Raw genomic sequence first — 22,085 nt, 5'->3', positions numbered from 1 at the left:
GCACAGCTCTCTCCCACTGGCCCCCAGAATAAAGACCAGCTCTGCAGAACCTGATCTCTCTGTAGCTCATGGGGTGGTGGGGAGGAGCGGAGGCACAGAAACTCACTCCCCGGCCCCTTGCTGCTGACCCTATGGGGACCCTCACCTTGTCCTTCCCCACCCTGAATCTTCCAAAAACAATTGGCTGGAAGCTTGCTCTGCGCTTGCCAGGCTCCACATAGTATGACTACTGGGGAAGTAAAAGAAAATGGGGCTGTCAAGAGCTGATAATCCACTCAGAGAGATAGAGAATAGTAAATCAATAAAACAATATCGCTGACTCTCCCCCCACTGTATGTCAGGTACTTACTCATTATTCCTTACAGCAACCTTATGAGATAGGTGTTATTACCTCATTTTGGGTAAGGAGGCCAAGATTATTCAGAGAAATTAAGTAATAAACTCAAGGTCATACAACTAGAAAGTAGCAGAAGCAATACTCAAACTCAGGTTTATACATCTATCTCGCTATCACCCAAAAGCTGAGTTATCTTCATCACTGCAGTTACTATACACTCAGGGAACAAGACCTATATTAAAATGGATGCAAGAAAATATAATTTAGAAAGTAAATCAGTCTACTGAGAAAAGAAATCCATGATACATGCCAAGCCCCAGTGTAAGCGCTTTGGGGATTATCTGCGCCTCACTGCTCTAGCCCTTGGCATTGATAATGTAGGTTGGCAGTAATTTCAGATGCACTGACAGTGCAGTGGCATGTTGATGAGTTCAGAGAACAAGACAGGCACCCAACTTGATCAAACAAAATGCACTGAGTCCCTATTATGTAAATGGCAGCTTGCTAGGTACTGGGAAGTAAAGATGAATAAGACATAATCCCTGAGCCCAAGTAGCATAATCCCTGTGAGGAAGACCACATGCACCTTGCAGACAGTTTTATGAAACATACAGCAATAAGTTCTAGACCAGTAGGGGGAAGAGAAAACTGAACCTGACTTTAGGGCCCTACAAACACTTTTCAACAGAGATGTTTGAGCTGGCTTTGAAAGATGGGCAGGGGAGGTGGGGGGGTAGCCAATGAGCAGAAAGTAGAAGTCGCATCTTGGACTAACAAGAAAAAAATGTATAGATGTCTGAAAGAAGTACATGTTGTATTTGGGGAGAGAAGGTGGTTAGTTTGATGTGACTTAAAGATACAATATGTTGACCAAGGGGGTAAATGGCAGGAAGTGCAAATGGTAAGACACTTGGGGAGTGGAGAGGGTAGGTTGTCAAGGGTCTTAAATGCCATTCTAAAGTATTGGACTTCATTCAACAGGCAGTGCAGCACATCAAGGGATTTTTAATGAAGAGCAGCAGATACAGAATGATTAATTTAGAAAAATACGGTAGTCAAGGGGACATCTCCCCAATTCCCCCCACCCCAACTCATCCAAAAAGCATTTCTCTTCCACTCCCCCCACATACCCGGAAAACAATTTCAGTAATATAGGAAGGGAATGAGGGAGGATATGCTGGCCATGTGAATAAGAAGAATATGATGGGACAAAAGGCACATAGGATTCAAATGAACAGGACATAGGGACTGGATGTGAGGGGCACAGAGGGAAGGTGTCTCGGGAGGCTGGGCTCTCTGGTGTGGCAGGTGACGGGGGTCATAACCCTGACTGAGACAGAGAGCCCAGGAGGAAAGGCGGACTTGGGAGGAAGATAGTGACTTGTGTTTGGCATATTTAATTAGGGGCAAATAGTGGGATATTCATGTAGAGAACTCAAAGCTGTGTCTCAAGTGATCACTGGAGCCATGGGAGAAAATGAGATCCCCAGCGAGAGGCAGGGGGCAGTGGGCACAGGGAAGGCAGGACAAGGCCAGGGTCGCATCCCTGTTCATCTCTTCAGCCTCCCTCCCTTTCACCCTGCTTTCCCCCCACCCCACTTCACTGGTAAACTACCACCTTTTCCTCTTGGTTTTGTTTGCCTCTCATGCTTCTTACAAGTAAGTTGGATGGGCAGTGCCTGTCCATCTACATGGCAGTGTGTCCCGAGAGCCCAGCACAGAGCCCATGGAAGGACTTACTAAATGAATAGGAGAGTGAGTGAGATGAAGGGGCTGAGGACACAAACTCGCAGAATCCTTACAGTGAAGACAGGAATAGGATACAGACTGAGAGAGTGGTCAGAGAAATGGAGGGAGGACCAGAAAAAAGGGCAGGGAAAGCATGAAGAAAGAAAGAAAAAATGTCCTTGGATTTGAAGAGAGCCAAGAGACAATGGCTTGGAGAGAACCGTCCCTTCTTGGGGAATCCAGGGGCAGAAGCCAGGCTGTAGTGGGTTGGGAAGTAATTGAGGATAACAGTTGTGAAATATTCTGATAAAATGCCTCGTTAGCAAGGTAAAATTAAGTAAGAAAATTTATTGTAAAGTTTACATAAATCTAAGAGCCAATATAATCTATTAGATTAGAATCTTCTAACATTTTATTTAGGCACAGCAGCCATTTTGACTTTAATAATTCCTTTAACACTATAGATATTTCCAAATCATGTAATTCATTTCAGAAAATATTATAGCTACTCTGCATGTATAAATAAAAAATCCATAACTGAAAAACTTGTTCCAAGTACCATCTTAAAGTTATTTCATAGTTTATGTAAAGTAACCATTAAAGCAAATCAGAACTACCCAATTACAGATTTATAACCTTTAAATAAATAGCAAAACACTCTCCTCTAGGTTTCAGAAATAACTAAGAATAAACCTGGCCTCAATCACTGCATCTATTTTCCGTTTTTTTCCCCTAACTCATCAAAAGTATTTTGGCTCTTACAGTTAGATAAGATCCTACCCAGTAGAATCAAGAGTATTTCATAATTTTTTTTCTCTCTACAGATGCAAAAGGTATTTAAGAAACTTCCAGGATTCAAAGAAATTCATGTGTTAGGATTTGGGTAAGAGAATTGGACTCTTCTCAATTTTTACATTACTTTCTTTCCATCCTCTTTTAAAAATGATGTCATGCAGATTATAAAGTCCCTTTTCCCCCAATTATTTAGCTCTGCCAAATCCCAGAAGCAGACTACATCTCAGATAAGTGAATTATTTCCTTAGAACATAACTCCAGGTGGTTTCTGAAGGGCACTGCAGGGGTTGTATGCCGTCCTCCCTGTAGGGTCAGGAGCACAGCGCTCTCAGGGAGCTCATCACTGTCCTTGGCCGTGTTATTAGCAAACCTCTTAGAAAAATACCTCAGCATAAACAAATAAAAAAAAGGAGCAATTAGTTAGTTGCCTTGGTGTCTGATTGCCTAGTTTCCTATCGATGCTAAATATCTTCATTACTTAGGTAAGTCAAGTTGACCCTAAAGAGCCAGGTGAAACTACAGGGTTGAGGGGTGGGAGGAGTGGGGTGGACAGAGACAATGATATCCAAACCATAATAATATATTACCACAAAACAGCTATTGAATGAAAATTTGAATAAAAGAAATGAAACAATCAAACAGTGCCACACTACAGCAGGGTTTGACCATGTTTTCTTAGCAGGTCTAGATTCTCCAGCATCTCAACATTCTAATAATGTACGTTCATAAGTTTTGGCAAGAATTTTTGCATCTTTAAGTCCTCATTATTCAAAACATCTGCAAGTAGGACCATAATATATTTTTTCAATGCTCCATGGGGTAGGCATCAGCCCTGGTATGACAGAGTGAGATCCCGCGCCCTGAGGGGGTTTGTCCAGCAGCTGAAGCGGGAGTCCTTCCCAGGCTTTTGCTGTCTGGCATCTGATGGCAGAAAGGCACGAAGAGCCAGGGCTCCACCCCCCTCACAGAAGGTGCTTCTGGGGGTTGGGGGTGCCCAGTTTACTTTTCTTGAAGCTACTAGGCCTCTTTGATTTGTATAATTCTGGAGGATGGAAACATTGGAAAGTGAAAGTTATAGAAGATGAAACCCTTAATATTTACCAAACCAGACACATTTTTCTTTGTTTCAAGATGCTGCTCCACAGTATTTCATGTGAAATCAGATGGATTAGAGAGAAATAAAAGATGATAGGAGAATATTCTGCACAGATGGCAAGGTCTTCTGGATAAACCACTGCAGCTAAAGAACAAATTGTTAATTTAAAGCTGAAGGAAATGATAGGAACAGGGTTTTTTGGTGAATGTTCAATTGCTCATTATTCCCTCCTTTCAAACAAATGGGAAACTAAAACTAAACAATATATATTACAGAAGAGAATTAAAATGTTAGGTTGATTAAATCTTGTAAGGTAAAAATTTCAAAGATATATCTCTTGAAGCTGCAATTTTTTTTCATATGTTTATCTCTGCAAGAATTTGTTCTTATTTCTGCTAAGGATGCTTTAAAGTAAATTTGATTACATTTTCACAATGACTTCTATTATGTAATAAACCATTTAGTCTCCCAAAAAAATGTGACCCAAATACAATAAATGATATGCTGTATCACAAATTTTTAATCATTAAGAACAATGCTCGGAATATTGTAAAGCAAGCTCACTATAAAGGAAATTGCTTTCTCATGAGGCAGACTCCACAAAAGACCTAAAATCTTATGTGTCTCCTGGTACTGCCTTTTTCTCAGCTCATTTGTATAACACCTGAGCTACAATTTAATAAGTACCTTTATATCAGTGACCTCATTTGACTCTCTCAACACAACTGGAAAGTAGTTAGGACATCTATTATTAATACAGTTATAAGGATGATCAGTAAAAGATTCAATTTAAATATTGCTTTATCTTTTAAAATACATACGGGAAATTATTAACAATCATTCAATCTAGGTGGAGGGTATACTCCCTCAAAGACTTGTACACAAATGTCCACAGCAGCTTTATTTTTAATATCCAAGAACTGGAAACAACCCAAATGTCCATCAACAGAGCAATAAATAAAGAAATTGTGCCATATTCTTACCATAAACTATTACTCAGCAAAGGAACTACTGGAATACATAACATGGATTTGCCTCAAAATAATTAAGTGAAAGATATCAGACAAAAGGAAGTACACTATGGTTTCATTTACATTTAACTCTTAAAAATGCAAACTAATCTATAGTGACAGAAAACAGATCTGTAGTGATGAGACAGGGAAGGGTGCGAGGGAAGGGTTACACAGGGGTATGAGTGAGCCTTTGGGTGATGAAATGTGCTATCTGGATTGCCACAATTGTCTCACTTGTGTATGGTAGTGTCAAACTTAAAATTGTATGCCTTCAACATGTGAGGTCTGTTTCATTATAATTATACTTCAATAAAGCAATTTTAACTTTTATTTATTGATTTTAGAGAGAGGAAGAGAGAGAGAGAGAGAAATAGAAAGAAAGAAACATTAATCTGTTATCTCACTTATATATGCATTCACTCGTTGATTTTTGCATATGCCCTGACTGAGGATCAAACCCACAACCTTGGCACATGGGAGGACATTCCAACCAACTGAGCTACCCAGCCAGGGTCTCAATAAAGCAGTTTTTAAAAATGAGCAGGACTAGGGTCTTGGCACAGGAAGCCTGGCCTCTCTCAGGAGTGTTATGGATTACAAACTATGGCTGAAAAGCAAACAAGAGGCCAGCCCTGGATCAACATCTGGTTAGTACAGAAGAAAGTCTCTCCCCTCAGAGCATCCCAGTGAGATAGTCAGAGATTCTGTCTTGTGTCCACGGAAGGAAAGTCGTGGCAGAATCCATTCAGTCATGTTCCATCAAGGAGGAAAGTGAGATGAAAGCAACATGAAACCCCATCACTTGTAGGGTGTCTTTGTTGGCAACTCTCATCTGCAATGAATATAGCTTCTAAATTAAATTCATTCATATATATCCAGAAAATTCCAAAATGTATTTGTCAGTTTGGTGACTAAATGGCCTGTTTTCCAGGTATAAGCTGGCGGTGGTGTGGCCAACTAAGCGCAGGCGGAGGTCAGGTGGGCTGAGGTCAGGCGGGCCAGGGTCTGAATCCTGGCACTGCACTTGCCGACTGCCAGCGCTCCCTCTCTCTGCCTGTTCTCTCCTCTGTGAAATGGGGGCTGATTGTGCTGTTGAAGAGGTTAAATGAGGATGCCTGTGAACTGCCTGAGGCAGACCACCTACTCTATTAACAGGTGTTTATTTTTCTTGCAATCAGTTCCTGGTGAATTGTACCATTCTCTCAAGGCTTACTGATTACAGCAAAAAAAAAATAATAATAATAACCAGTCAACAAAACAACAGCCCCAGGCATCCAGCCTCAGATATATTACCCTCAGAATTTAATCATTTAATGCTATTAACAGGCAAGAAATTCACTCATAAAATATGTTTTAAAAACTTCCTTGCACTAGCACAACCCAAAATGTTAGATGTAGAGGATGTATTTGCTGTCTCTTTAGGAAGAACATAAGGAACTCAAAAAGTTTAAGACTAAAAGTACAGATAACCTTTGAACTAAAGTTGAAATCTTAATAAGAAACATCATATAATTATGTTTACTTTCTGAGATTTATACAGTTCTTAAAATTTCCATCCAAATTCTGATGATAGTTTGTATGTTTCCATCAAAGTTCTGGGCAAATATAAAAGATAACGGAAAGAATTTTTTTTGGTATATGAAGTAATACATTGAATGTCTCAATAAACTTCATAAAAATTCTTTCTCCCTTGCATGTTACCATTGTGCATGATGAAATGAAGACCCAAGAAGGAAAGAGATGGGTAATTTGGACTTTTCTTTTAACATTTTAAAATATAGTACATTTCCCCCCATAAATTTAAATGCTGATGTTTTACAAATAATTTTTACATATAAAGTCTGGGATAATGCAATGACCTTTTAATGGTTTCCTATTTAAGTGGAAATAACTACCCCATTATTTAGTAGTAGGGGAAAAACTCTGGAGTCAAAATCACTGCCTGAGATAAACAGATAAACAATGATTTGATCTGCAGAAGAGTATCTATAAAACTCAAAATCTAACTAGAAAAACATAAAGGCACATACCTGTGATGCAAGAATGCTTTCACAAAAATGTCATTTATGATGGGGAGTTGTCTGCCTGAATGTATACTCATACATGCAGCTAGCCTGTCTTGATTAAAGCAGAAAAACTAATTTGCTCCTTGGTTTCAAGGTTAATTTGACTTGGGAAACGGCACACTGTACCTCAGAAAGCTCAGTAATAAGAATGCAGCTTTGATTCCTATAATTGACTAGAGAAACAATGAACTATAAACTTTGATTGTACAGCCCAAAGAACTGCCAAGTACACACATCATTGGTTCCTGTGGACTTTAAAGCACTTTGCATCCCTCTGTGTGGATTCAATGGCATACACAAGAAAGTAAAACCTGATCCTAAAAGACATAGCTGCAGAGAATTCTATTGTGTTTCATCATGCAAAAAGTCATTGAGTCATTAATTATGATAATGAATATTGTTAATCATATGCTCCTTCCCTTTCTCTTTTATCACCCCTTACAAGATGTTATTTTTAAAGCAGCTTGGTAAAAATATTGTCATGTTTAATTTAGGGATTTTTTTAAATTTAAAAATACTTCTTGAAAAAGCAGAAGAGAAATTGCCCTAAGAACTGAAGCTTTGAACTGGTAACAACATGGACACACTACTGTGGCCTCACTGCTATGTCCTACATTGCTACTTCACAAACTATTTTAAAGGAAGCAATTTGTAGAAAACAGGACGGTTCATCCTTCTTGCTGATAGGCTCTGCATGACTTTATATATAAGATCATCAAAACCACTGGTCAATAACAGCAACTCTTGACAATTAACATTTTTTCACAAAGACCTAAAGTAAAAATCTAAAGTCACTTGACTCAGTTGGTAGTGCCTCTTCAAGGCAGACTTAACTCCCCTCCTGACATTCTGTTTCAGAACTAAAATATACATCTATTCTTAGTCACATTTCAAACTTTTGATGAACATTGCAATTTTGAAGTGGGACATTCTTTGCCCATCAGGAAAGAGGTTGAAGCCGTCCTGAAGCTTTGTAACAATATAGTGACTCTCTTTCCAAGGCACATTAACAGTGGCTCTGAGTGTGATGTGTCCTCTGCTTCTGCAGTTCCAGCTCCATAGAGATGCGACTTATGGCCACCTTTACGAGAGACAGTGCAGAAGCAAAAAGTCCTGCAAGTGACCTGCTGTTTTCTGATTCTAACAAAATTGAAAGTGAAAGAGTCCTTCATGGAATGATGGAGGAGGACAAGCACCCAGAAACCTACCTCACAGCTTTAGATCTCAAAAAGCTGATCAGCAGAGCACTACAGGAAGACAAATCTTTACATCTGGGCACAGTTCAGTTTACTGACGGTCAGTTGGTAACTTCATAGTTCTGGGTTTATCCTCATTCTGAAAGACAGACTATAAGTTGTGAATGCCTCATGGTCACTGTCATTTTAATTGGGCCTTGTAGAGGCAATCATTGCTGTGACAGGCAAATCATGGATAGTACCGTTTCTTTCTTTCCTCAATCCAAACTGTATGTCATTTGATGAACCTTTGTGACAACTTTGCACCAAGAATAGCTCTAGGAGAAGCCAAGAATTTCAGTTAAGTCCAGCTGAACCACAGTCATGCAGTAAAACCCAGGAAAAGAGAACTCCTGGGCGATTTTCTTCCCCTGGCAAAACCCAGATTCCCTAGTCTAGTAAATTGGTCAAGTCTCAAAAAGAAAGAGATGGCACATTCAAATTACAATAATTTAAGACAAGTTTGATAAAGAGACTATTTATAAAGGTTTCCATAATGCCTGAAGAAAGAGGACAGTTCCTTGGGGCTAGCAGCAGCAAGATCCCATTACTGCTCTAGGCCTGAAGGGTTGCCTAAAACACCAAGCCATCCCAAAGACAGGCTAGCAATCACTGATGTAGTCCATACAAGTCAACTTCCTGGGGCAGAAAGTAGTGGGGAGAGAAGAGGAGAGTGGATCTAAAGAAGTCAGGGAGATAATCAGGCACATTCAAAATCTTCAGTGGGTGTCTGGAATGGAACTCCTTAGTAGGCCCAGTACTCCTGGCTAAATAGATGGACAACGGAAATGGCAATTTAGTATGACATGGCATGAAACTGACATTCTCTGCCAGTTCTGTCTCTCTGGTTTAGATGGTCAAATTTGACACTGAGAAACTCCACAAAGATCTCTTGGTACTATATGGAGCAGGGCAACAGAATCTACTGGGTAAGAAAAGGTGAGCTTCAGACTCATCTCAGAGACCCTCTGGTACTCTGGGTTCATCTTTTTGTTGAAGTCCCTGGGGTCTTCTGAGAATCAGGCTTTGGGTTGAAAGGAGGACTCTGCAAATGATTCTGAGTTCCAGTGTTTATCCCAGCCATTTCCTTCTATGTCAGCTCAGTAGTTTTCATCCTTACTGGCTTTGCCAATCAGCCTGTCTACTTAGCCCAAATCTGTACAGTAAAACTAAACACCCTAAAAACCCACCTTAATTACTGTTCTCATCACATAAACATACAAGATACATGCCTTGCATCTGTCTTTCAATTTACCATTCAGATCAATGACTACTAGCTTATGTGACGCTGACTTCTTAATGTCTGTTACACTACTCCTTAAGGACTTATTATTGTTACATTTTCATCCCTAACTGCCTTCCTGCCCCAAGGACAAAAGAAAAAGGGAAAATAAAGAAACACCCAAACCTTGTGATTTTTCATCCACAGAAATCGTTGGGTCATCGCCTGGCTCTGATCCCAGCGCCCAGTCAATGATGCCTGCTCTCTTGGCTGATATCGCAAAGGTGAGTTTGTTGTCCTTTTGTTCCTCAAATAAAAACAAAGCCTCAAAAAACTTCCACCAAAAAATCAACTTAAAGACTGAACAGAGCAAACTCTCCTCTGCAGCACTAGTTACTGCTTTTTACAAGCAGACTTGTTTACCTGCTTTCAGTGTCAGTATTTGTCAAATATAAAATAACTTGCATTTCAAGTATCCTAAAATTCAAAGTTTCCTTACATGTAGTCAGATCTTTGTTTCAATTAAAGATTTTCTCTGTTTTTGATAAAATAAACACATGTTCATGGACTGAAAAGAAAACTTAATGCAGAATATATTATTTAAATTTGACTTCCAGAAGTAAATATAAACATAAACATAATTTGTAAGTTCATTCTTAAGTATTAATGTCTTATCTATATATTTGGGGGTCTCATAAGTATAATATCTTACAAAGTAAAAATAATAAATTTAGTGACAGATTTTATATTTCATTTCAAGTTATGTTCATTTAATTTATGCCAAAAGTTGTCACTGGGGTATTCATAAATGGAAGTGCCAACTAAGCTCTATTCCCTCTGTAAATAAACATTCATAAATTCAAACATGAGTGATGTAATTCAAAGTACTTCTGTTATGAGTTAACCCTGCACAGGCAGACTCAATTAGCCAAGGAGCCAATAGCTGGTATTTTACCACTATATCAATGCGTGCGTTCTGTTCAGGACACATTTCTCTACCAGAACCTATATCAAAATCCACAGTAGATTCAAATGAGCTAAAACGACATGCTTAAATGTAAATGAAAAGAAAAATATAGGTTATAGCTCTTCTCATACACAGAAAAATGATGCTTCTCAACATATGTCTTTCTGTGTTCATTCTTTAGGATGCTACTTTGAGTCCAGAACTTCCTCTTGGTCAACCCAGGCTTGGTACAGTGGACAGAGAAGGACACAGTTTACTTGGTGAGTTTTTTCTTCCCTCAAAGTCTATGCTAGATAACAACACCCTCTCAAGGAAACAACTTATGACACTCCTCAAAGAGCAGTCCTCCTTGACCCAGGAGAAGGTTTCCTCACACAAGCATTGCCAACAGAAAGCAGTCCACTGAACCACTCTCTTCTGAAGAAGAGGACACTCTCAGTGTCCTTTCCTCAGCTTGAGTCCCCAGAGTCACAGAGAGCACTCACAGCCCCTCCTGGTGGACCTGAGAAAGAAGCTCCAATGAAAGGAGCTCCAACCGTTGTCCACACAGAACATCCATCTCTACTGGGCTTCCAAGCTGAGAGGGCACCAGGACAAGGGAGGTCATAAGGCCCACGTCCACAATGAGGGACTATGGCAACAGGGGATTAGGCCTTTACAGTCAGTTGATGTGTTCCCATCTGCCATGTACAGACTGACCACTCATTGATACTGCCTGTGTTTCCATGTGTGTTCCGTTAGTATTAATTAGGTCATGTATAATCGATCGATAAGGGTGTCAGTGAACATAGAAGTCCTCCTGGTTTACTTTTGAATTTCCAAAAAATGTTTATTTTTAAGGCAATAGGGTCAAACAGTCTTATAATTAAAGAGAAATCTTTAGTAATATATGAAGACCTTACCAAAAAAATACTGAAAATTCTGAAAAAGAGTCTATTTAGTACAAGTAGCTGATTTAGTGGCTTCAAGAACTCCTTTGCTTTCCACCTCCTATGGCTCTCTGGTGAAACTATTAGTAAAAATGTCTTTAAGGAAACATGAACCCCAGGATACAAGGTGGATGAGGATACATTGTGATTCTAAGTACAAATGCCAGTGGAGACTTTTTATGGCTGATGTTTTTAATAGAATTGTTACTACTTTACTTAGGGTCCTTCCTTTAAAATTCTACAGGTTTTGAGTGGTCCATCTCAATCCTATTTTCCTCATAAACCCTGTGCACAAATTAGTATGAAACTTTATGGAATACTAGGTTTTTCACAAATACATATAAGGCATGTTAGCAGAGCCACTTATAACAATTATATTTGGCTTACATGATTACCAGTGAATAAATGTTAACCAATATGTATTACAAACCAACCCTGAAGTTAGCAGCTTAAAACAACAATAATTTATTTTTTCCATAAATCAGAAAATTGGACAAGGATCAATGGGGACAGCTCTTCTCTGCCCCCTGTCATGTAAGCTAGAGTATCTCAACTGGTGTTAAAGATCTTTTTCCAAGACAGTCCACTTACGTGGCTGTCAAATCAGTGCTCAACCAGAGCTCTTAGCTGGCATGTCATTTCTGTGCTATTTAGGCCTCTCCAAGGCCTTCCTCAGGGCACAACAGCTGGATGCAGGGAGTCAGGACTGCCAGAGACAGACAGTGGAAGGGCCAATAAACAGGGTCACTTCCTCACTTTCTAATGGCGAGGTGGCCATGGAGGCAATGTGGGGTTCAAGAGGAGAGAACAGAGAATTTACCTCTTGCTGGGAGAGGTATCAAAGAAATTATGGTCACTTACAATCAATCACAGTCTACATCAACCACTATTTTGATTTTTAAATCATAAAAGTTAGTTGAATAAAACAAAACTAATCTTTTGGTGAAATGATTGATATTAAGTACTCACTGGATATCATAATGATATATTATAAAACATTATTATAAGATCAGCATTTCAGGCAGAATAATAAAAATAATAGCACAACTATGATGAAAGTATTCTTGTAATTTCAGAATTGCTTTACTGTTCTGATTTTATTTATCCATTCCTTCCCTTCATGAATATACCATAGATATAATCCAGTCAAGCATGTTTCACAGATAAGAAAACCAGGCGTAGACACGAAGTGCCTTATCCAGGCCACACTACAGCTGTTTGCAAACCAGGACCACCGTTCACGTTTCCTCCACTTACTACACTGTTTCACTCAAGTAGCTGCATCATTAAAAGGTATATATTCCCTCAGACTTGCTTTGCCCTCAAACCCAGCCTCTTCTTTCTCTATTTCATTATGCTGTCTTTTTTTTTTTATAGCCTAGCCTTCTGGGTCTTTACCATCTTACCTCCTAATCACCACAAGGTTTCACTTCTAATCACAGATTACAGGGACCCAATTTTCACAAATGGCTTCCTAATTAATCAATTTAACAACCTCATTTCCATCTGTATTTTACTTGATCTTTCTGGTGTGTAGCTCTTGTTAACCACTCCCTTCTTGACACTCTTCAATTTAGTTCTCATAAAATGACTTCTTCTTGGTTCTTCCATTCTCTGACTGCTCCTCCTTAATCTCCTGCCCTGGGGCTTGTCACTAGGTTTTTAAAAATAATTTGTTTATTAAAATCCTACCTCATTTCAAAATAAAAATTGTGATGATTTATATACATGCATAAAATACAATAAGATCTTTTATTTTTAAGAATTCAAAGAAAATAGCCCTGGTCAGTGTGCCTCAGTTGATTGGGCATCGTTCTGCAAACCAAAAGCTCTCAGGTTTGATTCCTGGTCAGAGCACATGCCTGGGTTGAAGGTTTGATCCCTGGTTGAGGTGCATGCAAGAGGCAACCAGTCGATGTTTCTCTCCTTCTCTTTGCCCCGCCTTCCCGTCTAGAATCAATAAAAGAAAAAATTGTTTTTACGCTATTATTTATTTTTAGAGAGATGGGAAGGGAGAGAAAAAGAGAGGGAGAGAAACGTCAATGTGTGAAATACATTGACTGGTTTCCTCTCACACACACCCCCAACTGGGGACCTGGCCCACAACCCAGGTATGTGCCCTGACCAGGAATGGAACCGGCAACCCTTTGGTTCTCAGGCTGATGTTCAATCCACTGAGTCACATCATCCAGGGCAAAAAAGGAAAATTATTTTAAAGACTTGAAAGAAAATGGGGGATGGTGGGCTGGGGTGGGAGTAAAAGACAGAAAACTGTACTCGAAGAATAATTAAAATTTTTAAAAAATGTTAAAAAAAGAAAATGGAAGAAAAAAAGAACAAAAATAAGTTAGATGCCTTAAAGTAATGAAAAAGTTTTAGAGCTACATATAGACGGTAATTGTGAAACACTGTGAATTTACTAACTTACAATTACTCAATAGGTGACTTTAAAATGGCTAATTTTATGTTATGTTTCATCTTGATATGTCTTTGTAAAAATCAGATAGCTCTGTAGGGAGACTCATGTACAAAATAACCATAAAGCTCTTTAAATTTGTTTTAGGTGGTCCATGAATTTGGCTTTGAGCTTCTTAGCAGACTGTGCAGTGAGGAAAATAGGAGACTGTGCAGTGAGGAAAATAGGAGTCGTGTAATTTAGAATCTGCATGCTTTCAATGGGGTAATTTCATAGGAGAAAGAATTCTCCTGTGAGTCCTCATATGGAGGAGAGTCTGGGTTATGGTGAACCATGTCCCGCCTGCATCAACCTCCCTACTGTAGAAAATCAGTGCCAGGTGTTTCCTCTAAGGCACTCACTAGAAATGCATAATGAACTCCAGAGCCCAGTTTAGAGCAGTTCTCTGAGGGGCTATGTTTTGGCAGTCCACCTTAATTCAAGGATTGATTTTAGAGTATCTAGAGGAATGAATGTGCTGCATAACCTCCAGTCAATGCTCTATAAATAAATATTGTATCTCATAACTGAGTTTTTGATTAGTATTGACCAAGAAGCACTGTATTTGCTGACATGAGCCTGGTGTGCAAATATTCTGTTGCCAATTAAAGGCAGATTCATATGCTTTCATAATCAGCCCAGCTGGGGATAGAAATGAGATATTTTAGTGAAAAATGAAGACCCTAACTAGAAAAAATTTTCAATAAAAAGACCCTCCATTTATATACATGGAAATGGGAGAGGGGAGAGCACCATAGACAAGACTGAGCTTCCCTCCCATATACTCACAGTCTGGGGCTCTCCCACGCACGGGGAGAGGACAGATAGGACTCCAAAGTTCTGCACCACAGAATCACTGAGATAATTTTAGCCTGGAAACTTTTTAAGGTTACTGTCACCAAACACCCACCAAGCCATTAAGATCTCAGTAAAGTACTCACAGAAATCTCTGAGCTTAAGTAGTTTAATGTAGTAGCTAATCCTCTGAGAAAAAGTACTTGTAAAATATGCCTCTAGAACACTAAATGAATTGGTACCTTGTACAAAATTCTGAGGTCTTCTATAATTAATATTTTAGGGAAGTTTGTTCCAAGCCATTCTTTCTTGCAGAGCCAGTTATCTATTAAAATTACTCCTATTTCATATAAATGAGAGTTATAAACATATAGGAGAAACTCAATATTCTGTCCTCCACATAACGTGCATCCAATTTGTTCAAAAATAGTATGAAATCATTAGGATAGAAATTTTTTGTTTTGGTTTGGTTTAGGTGTGTGTAGACAGCAGCACATTTTTCTTTTTGCTCATTAGATGATCATCTGATGTAACAAAAGAGAAGCTCTTTAGTGTTCTTCCTCCCAAATTACAGACTTTTTCACTTGCTAGACATCCCGTTTAAGAAGTCAGCCTTAAAGAATTGCAATATTTTAAGTGGAGAAGAAGCAAACCTTGGCAGAACTATTCTGCTGTCCAACATTGTTTTGTCTTTGATTTCCCTGTGTTAGTCTGGGTTCCCCAGAGAAATGGGACCCACAGATGTATACATATATAAAGAGATTTAAGATAGGGAATTGGTTCACATGGTTAGGGAGGCTGAGGCATCCCAAGATCTTCAGTCAGCAAGCTGGAGACTCAGGAGAGCCCATTTTATCCTTCCAAATTCAGTCCAAGTTCTAGTTCAAAGGCAGGAGAAGATCAAGTCCCAGCTCAAAGACAAAGTCAGACAAAGATTCCCAGTAAGACAAAGAGAGTGAATTCGCCATTACTCAGCCTTTTTTGTCCTATTCCGGCCTCCAACAGACTAGATGAGGACCATCCACACAGAGGAGGGCAATCTACTTGATTCAGTCTACCCATTCAAATGTTAATCTCATCCGGAAGCACCCCCACAGACATGCAAAGAATATTTAACCAAATACCTGAGCACCCCATGACCCAGTCAAGTTGACACATAAAATTAGCCATCACATCTCTCATCTAGGGTACTATGTTAAATCATCACATTTTTCTGGCTTTTCTTAACCTCACCTCAGCCTTTGACTCCACTGAAAGGAATCGTTAAGATGATCTAAATTGAACTCGGTAGAGAGCCCAGCTGCTAATGCTGCCTGAGGTGAAGGACTTTGTCTCTATTCACTGCCATATTGTCAGTACCCAGGCAGATGCTTGGCACATACTAGATAGGCAGTTAATATATGTTGAATGAATTGAAAAAGTAAATGAATGAACTTGTAATAATAACAACTCCATGAAAGTCACAGTTGATGGGAATAATCTGATTATTTCCCTTTTTGTTCTACCTACTAAGAAGCTCAGACAGAGCCAATTAAATGGTCCAGAAATAGCAGTCAGCTATCTATTCTGGTCATACCACTCACCATTGCCAAAATATATCATCCATATATTCACCTTTTTGTGCCTTTGCACAAATTATTTCTCTCATGCCTATAATACTCTTCCATTCTTCTAGCCTGATAACCTCCTACTCATACCTTAAGTTCCAGTTCACAGGCCACCTCCTTTCTGAAGCTTTCCCCATCTGCTTCCCAAAAAGACATAATTACACCTCTTCCCTGACTATAACAAAAAGGTATACAAACCTCCACCCAACATTTACCACTCAGCATTGAAATTATTAGCATATATGTCTGAAATCCATTCAAGACTGAATTCCTGAAGTGAAAGAACATTTATTCCTCAAGGCACTGAGCACAATGTCTGGCATGTGCTTGGGGTTTTCTAACTACTTGTTACTGCTGTCAACTTTATGGGGCCCATCAGTGTTTTTGGTTTTGGACTGTAAACTCCTGGAGGAAATGCCACTCCCTGCATCACTCCTCATGCAGCTACAGAGATAGCCTCACATGTAAGGTGATATTCCTCACCAGTAAATACTTTTGTCAATATAAAGAACTGTAACCAGCTCTAACATGCATGTCATATACTAACTACCACACTGACTAACGCGTAGGCATGAAATGAAAGCAATATGCAATAAGCCACTCTCCTAGCCAAAAAATGTTCTGACAAAGATATTATTTAAACTGCTCTACTTTAAGAAGAAAGGATAATGTTAAGACTTGTAGAGATTTATGAGGAAAATTCAGCTGAATTTTAAGCCACTATTGTCAATATTTTTGCCTTTTTCCACTTGTACTTCAAAATCAAGGACTAAACAGTAAGTTTTCTAACAAGAATATGATGTTTATAAAAATTGTTCAGAGAGGTCCATGAGGAAAATGTCATCTAAAGGCAGAAGGGATGGCCACTCAGCAAAGGCTCGCAATTCCACTCCACCCCTAGATACAATCCTTACATCGCTCAGAAAAAGATCAAAAGTGAATTGAAGTCCCTGTAACTCAAATTCGGAAATTCTAGGTTTAACAGATGTCAAATGAGATCATAATGTCCTTCAAACTTTAAGTTTGGGAAATTCAATGTCCTGCCCTATATTCTGGCAATCCCCCCAAAAATTTGTGTTCTAACTTTTTGCTGGCATTGAACTGATATCTCTCCCTCTCCCTGCTGCGCCTGCTGTTAAACCCTCACTCTCTCCAAACGCAGTGACCCCCGCCCCCCATTTTCCAGGCTCTTCCCAATTTCCTCTTTAAGATATGATCCAATATCGTATGGAGGGTAATGGTTTGTTTAATCTCCTTCCGACATTTTACTGAACAGTGATCATGTATTTCTAAGATAAATTCTGCCACTTCTGCAAAAGCAAAAGCAGATAGAAGCAATTGTCATTAGAAATGGTATCTTTCCCTTCCTCCCACATTCACATCTTTACATGAACACACTCACACACATATTTAAATGACACTATGTACCAAGCAGTTTTCAGTAACCGTTGGCAACAGCATCTCACCTTAATGTCACCAGTTCTCCTTTTTCCCTCCTTTCTCAAGGGAGCTCTCCTTTTCCTCCTTCCATATCACATTAGTTCATTCTCTGCTTTTGTCTCCTATGGTACTAGTGCACATTGATTTCCCCAAGGGCTCCACATCATTTCTCTGAACATCTTTAGGGGAGATTGGTCTGTCCTAGGTGAATTCCAGGGGCACAGGAGGCCACAGATCCAAGCAAACTCTTAATGTGCCCATAAACCAGAGTAAAAGAAATTTCAACTGGTTTGCTTATTTAATAGTGGATCTCTGGGATGCTGTACTCATTCATTTGTTCATTCAACAATTGCTTATGTTGTGCTTATTAGGTACAGGGAATAAAATAGTGGACAAAGCAGATACACTTTACGACCATCATGGCTTGAGTCTTCTCCCAAACAGACCCTGAGACCATTACTTGATTGCAAGGAGTTTGTTTCAGAGGTGATCCCAGGAAACTCAGTAAAGCTATGGGGAACTGAAATAGGCAGAGGAAGGAAACCAGGACAACCAATTAGCCCCGTGACTGCTGGAGCTTATTAGTGGGTCAATGTTTAACAACCAATCTCAAAAAAAATAGTGGGATATATATGCACACAGAAATTTATTATAAAATTTTGCTGATACAGAGGATACATAGTATACAAGTTACAAATAATAAAATATACATATTCTTTGTTATCAGTCCTATGAGGAAGCAAAAGTTAAAACTAGGGAAGGATGGTAAAGAGTATTTTGGGCAGAGGGGAGTGGCTGAAGCTGGCATAGTGAAGGAAAGTAAAGAAAGCCAGTGTAGCTAGAGCAAGTAGAGAGTAGAGAGTAGGAAGTAGAGAAAATTAGAAAACAATGAAGCACTAGAAACATAGAGCTCTATAAGCCCTGTTAAGAACCATTAAAGCTTCAAGCAAAGGAATGACATATCAAATTTGAGTTTAAATAGGTCTTCTGACTGCATTGTGGAGAATTAGCTAGCAGTAGGCAAATACAGGTAATCAATTAGAGGAGTCTTAACAGCAATCCTAGGCTAGAAATGGTGACAGCTTGGACTTGGATGATGGAGAGAGGATTTGACAGAGGTGAATTTATTTGAGTAGTATGTAGGAGGTAAAACCATTACAGTATGAAGAATCCTGAGGCCATGAATGGGTTCATCAAGACACCCTGGCCTGATTAACAAGCAGTATCTGTTACAGGCTCATTCATGGGAAGTGGTAATATCTGCCTCTGCAGCGTCACCCTCAGCCAGTGAACTGGTTCTGGCCTTGCCTCTCAGATGTCCAAACACTGCTTTCCTGTTACCACCTTATGACCATGAGACTACTAAGCACATCCAAGGAAATGCCAGCCTTCGCTGGTTCTCAGATCCTTGACATGATCGCTTTTAATAGTTCCATCCATTTTTGTTGGCTCACATTTCCGTAACTAGGGCGATTAAGTGTCCATTATTAGGAATGCTTTTTATTGATCCATCCAGTATTTTACAGAGAGGAGGAAAGGTCGATAAATATAGGAAACTGTGCCACATAAACAGAAAAAGTATAATGATTCATAAGGACTCAATATTTCTCTTTATGACCTGCTTTATTTCCAAGATTACTTTAAATCTATAGAGCTAGTAGCACTTATGAGCACTGGGCCCTCCTATACATCCCAATTTAGAGGTTCCATCCCAACAACAAGTAGCTTTTGTTTGGTTTGGGTTTTTAATTTTAGGTTTTTGGCATCTAGCTTATTTTTTACTTTTGGTTTAGCTTCTGCATTCTATCCCTTCTCGTTTCTTGGGGTAGCCACTAACAGACTGCAGGAGTTGTATTTGTACCTTACTCCCTGTAGCTGAAATGCCAGCGCCTCAGCAGCACCAGAAAACCAGCACATGGCAGCCCTTGGCTCATGAGAAGTGTGCTCCACATGGAGCAATGTAGTGCCCAGCCGTTGTCTGGATGCCACCGTCTCAGTTCTGCTTCCTTTTGTACTTGGTGGAACTGAAGCAATTAGCATTAACCTCCTGAGCTCTGGTCCTTGGATCATGCCTTTGTGGAAAACAGCTCTAATGACAAGGAGAAGGTCTCTGCATGAATAAATCCATAATGCATTTCAAAATCAAGCTATTATGACCATTTTAACAGAAATCTTTTTTTAAAGATTGTATTTATTTTTTATTTTTAGAGAGTGAAGGGAGGGAGAAAGAGAGAGAGAGAGAGAGAGAGAGAGAGAGAGAAACATCAATGTGCGGTTGCTGGGGGCTGTGGCCTGCAACCCAGGCATGTGCCCTGGCTGGGAATCAAACCTGCAATGCTTTGGTTCCCAGCCCGTGCTCAATCTACTGAGCTACACCAGTCAGGAGAATTTTAACAGAAATCTTAACTTAAAAACTTATCACTCAGTAATTACAGGCAAAAAATTGAGAAAGTGTTTGGGGGAAAAACATAAGACAAAAGGAAGAAAGCTTAAGGCAACAGTGCATGGGGGAAATATGGGAGGAAATACATTGCCACTAAAAATGCAATCCCATCTCGAGGATACAAATGCACCATCACGTATGTCTGGGATGTTTCCAAGACCTAGATTTAGGGATAAATTAAAATTTCATGTTGGAGAACTCTTAATTATGATAAATGCCATAACTTTGGCATTGTTCAACAAGCAGAGAGAATGGTTCTGAGAAAAGAAAACGAAGTTCACACTTGACCACCATGCACTTTTCATCTATTTTCATTATTCAAGAGCTACACGAGTGAAATAGGAACAATGTAGATTTATATATAAAATGTAAAGACTACTTTAAATTTTTTATGGAAATTAAACCCATGTATACAACTGTCTAGGTCAGAGGAGAGGAAAATCAGTGAGAAGCAGAGGCACCAAAGAAGGCATTCATGGAGATTCAAGTGGGCCCCCTAGGTGTCCCAGACTTGGCTGAAGAGAAGGGAAGTGACTGTCCTGGTAGAACAAGTTTCTTGAGCAAAGAGGCAGAGGTGGAGTGAGATTCAGAACCCTCTCTCATGCTCTCCCTCCCTCCTTTTCTCCTCTCTCTTCCTTTGAAAAACCAGTACAAGTCAGAGAATAGGGACTTTTAAATATGTACTTGGTAAGGCCCCAATTAAGTGGTTGGACCTTTACATAGAGGTGAGTTGAATTTTATATAAGGTAAGTTAAAATAAATGTTCAGTATATGTAATAGGATTCTCTAGAAAACAGTACCAATATAGGTGTGCATGTATTCGTGTAAGTGAGTGCGTATAGAGAGGGGGGCTCTTTTTTCACGAACTGGCTCATGCAATTGCAGAATCTGGAAAGTCCCAAATCTGCAGGGCGGGACAGCAAGCTAGAGACTCGGGGAGAAGTTTGCTGCCAAGATTTTCATGTCCTCTGGGGGAGCCATTTTTTTTGTTGTTGCTTGTTTTTTTTTCTTTTTTTAATTAAGAACTTCAGTTGATTGGATGGGTCATATCCACATTATACAAGGTATTCTGCTTTACACAGAATCTACTGATTTAAATGTTAACCTCATCTTTAAAATACCTTCACAGAAACATCTAAAATAATGTTTGACCAAGTACCTGGGTACTGTGTCTCAGCCAACTTTGACACATAAACTGAACCATCATAGTATGTCTTGAATGAGCTCAGCATAGTAGGTAAAAAAACAGGGTGCTTTATACATTGAGTCAACAGAAATAAAGGCAAGGGCATGCAGAATCAGGTCATAATACAACCATTTCAGTGGTGCAAAGAGAAAGCAGGGTTGCCTAATGGAAGGCGCCTAACCACAGTGTCACAGGTGTGTCTGTCATTAGTAACATAGGTAGTTAGTGTTAGTGGAATTGGAAGGAGATTGTGGTAGAAGGCACAGGAAATTGAATGAGACTAGAGGGAAAATAACCCAAAAGAAAGCCATGAGGAGAGAAGCACAAGAATAACATAAGCTAAGTGGTTAGAGTGGCATCTGACCCATTCCAGTCAGTCACACCCACTGTTTGTCACTTCTCAAGTGCCTGGGACAGGATGTGTTCATAGCTGTAAGGATTTCTGCCTCATGTACTCTTGTCTTGACCCACAGAATCTGGGTGGGAAGGCAAATGTTTCTGCCCTGCTTTTGCCCATTTTACAGTGTGAGGCAATGGGTATGCAAATGGTGTGGGATCAGAAAGTAACCAGGACAGACAAAGCCACCTCTGAGACTAAGGGGAAGGAATGTCACCTTGTCTCTTGTGGAGAAGCACAGTTTTGCAATATGATCAGCATTTTAATCAAAGAAAGTGACACCTTAGCAACCCTAAGGCAGAAATAGCAAAGGTACTTATAAATGAATCAGGAGACATGGATAGAAACTCTTATGAATAACTTCCTTCAGTTTT

The 22,085-nt window shown here is 39.5% G+C and overlaps 1 protein-coding gene across 4 annotated transcripts in view; it reads left to right on the top strand.

The window, feature by feature from the left end:
- IMPG1 (interphotoreceptor matrix proteoglycan 1) overlaps positions 1-22,085 on the top strand; it is a 119,607-nt gene that overhangs the window by 44,781 nt on the left and 52,741 nt on the right. For all 4 annotated transcript variants that reach the window (XM_036024376.1, XM_036024378.1, XM_036024375.1 and 1 more), the window contains 5 exons: positions 2,890-2,948; positions 6,693-6,713; positions 8,084-8,331; positions 9,700-9,776; positions 10,641-10,719. In XM_036024376.1, the coding sequence (XP_035880269.1) occupies positions 2,890-2,948; positions 6,693-6,713; positions 8,084-8,331; positions 9,700-9,776; positions 10,641-10,719 (484 nt within the window). The remainder of the gene's footprint in view (positions 1-2,889; positions 2,949-6,692; positions 6,714-8,083; positions 8,332-9,699; positions 9,777-10,640; positions 10,720-22,085) is intronic.

This window comes from Phyllostomus discolor, chromosome 4 (genome assembly GCF_004126475.2).
Source record: "Phyllostomus discolor isolate MPI-MPIP mPhyDis1 chromosome 4, mPhyDis1.pri.v3, whole genome shotgun sequence".
Lineage (NCBI taxonomy): Eukaryota > Metazoa > Chordata > Mammalia > Chiroptera > Phyllostomidae > Phyllostomus > Phyllostomus discolor.
Note: the sequence above shows the minus strand (reverse complement) of the source record. Positions and strands in the feature narration are given on the sequence as shown.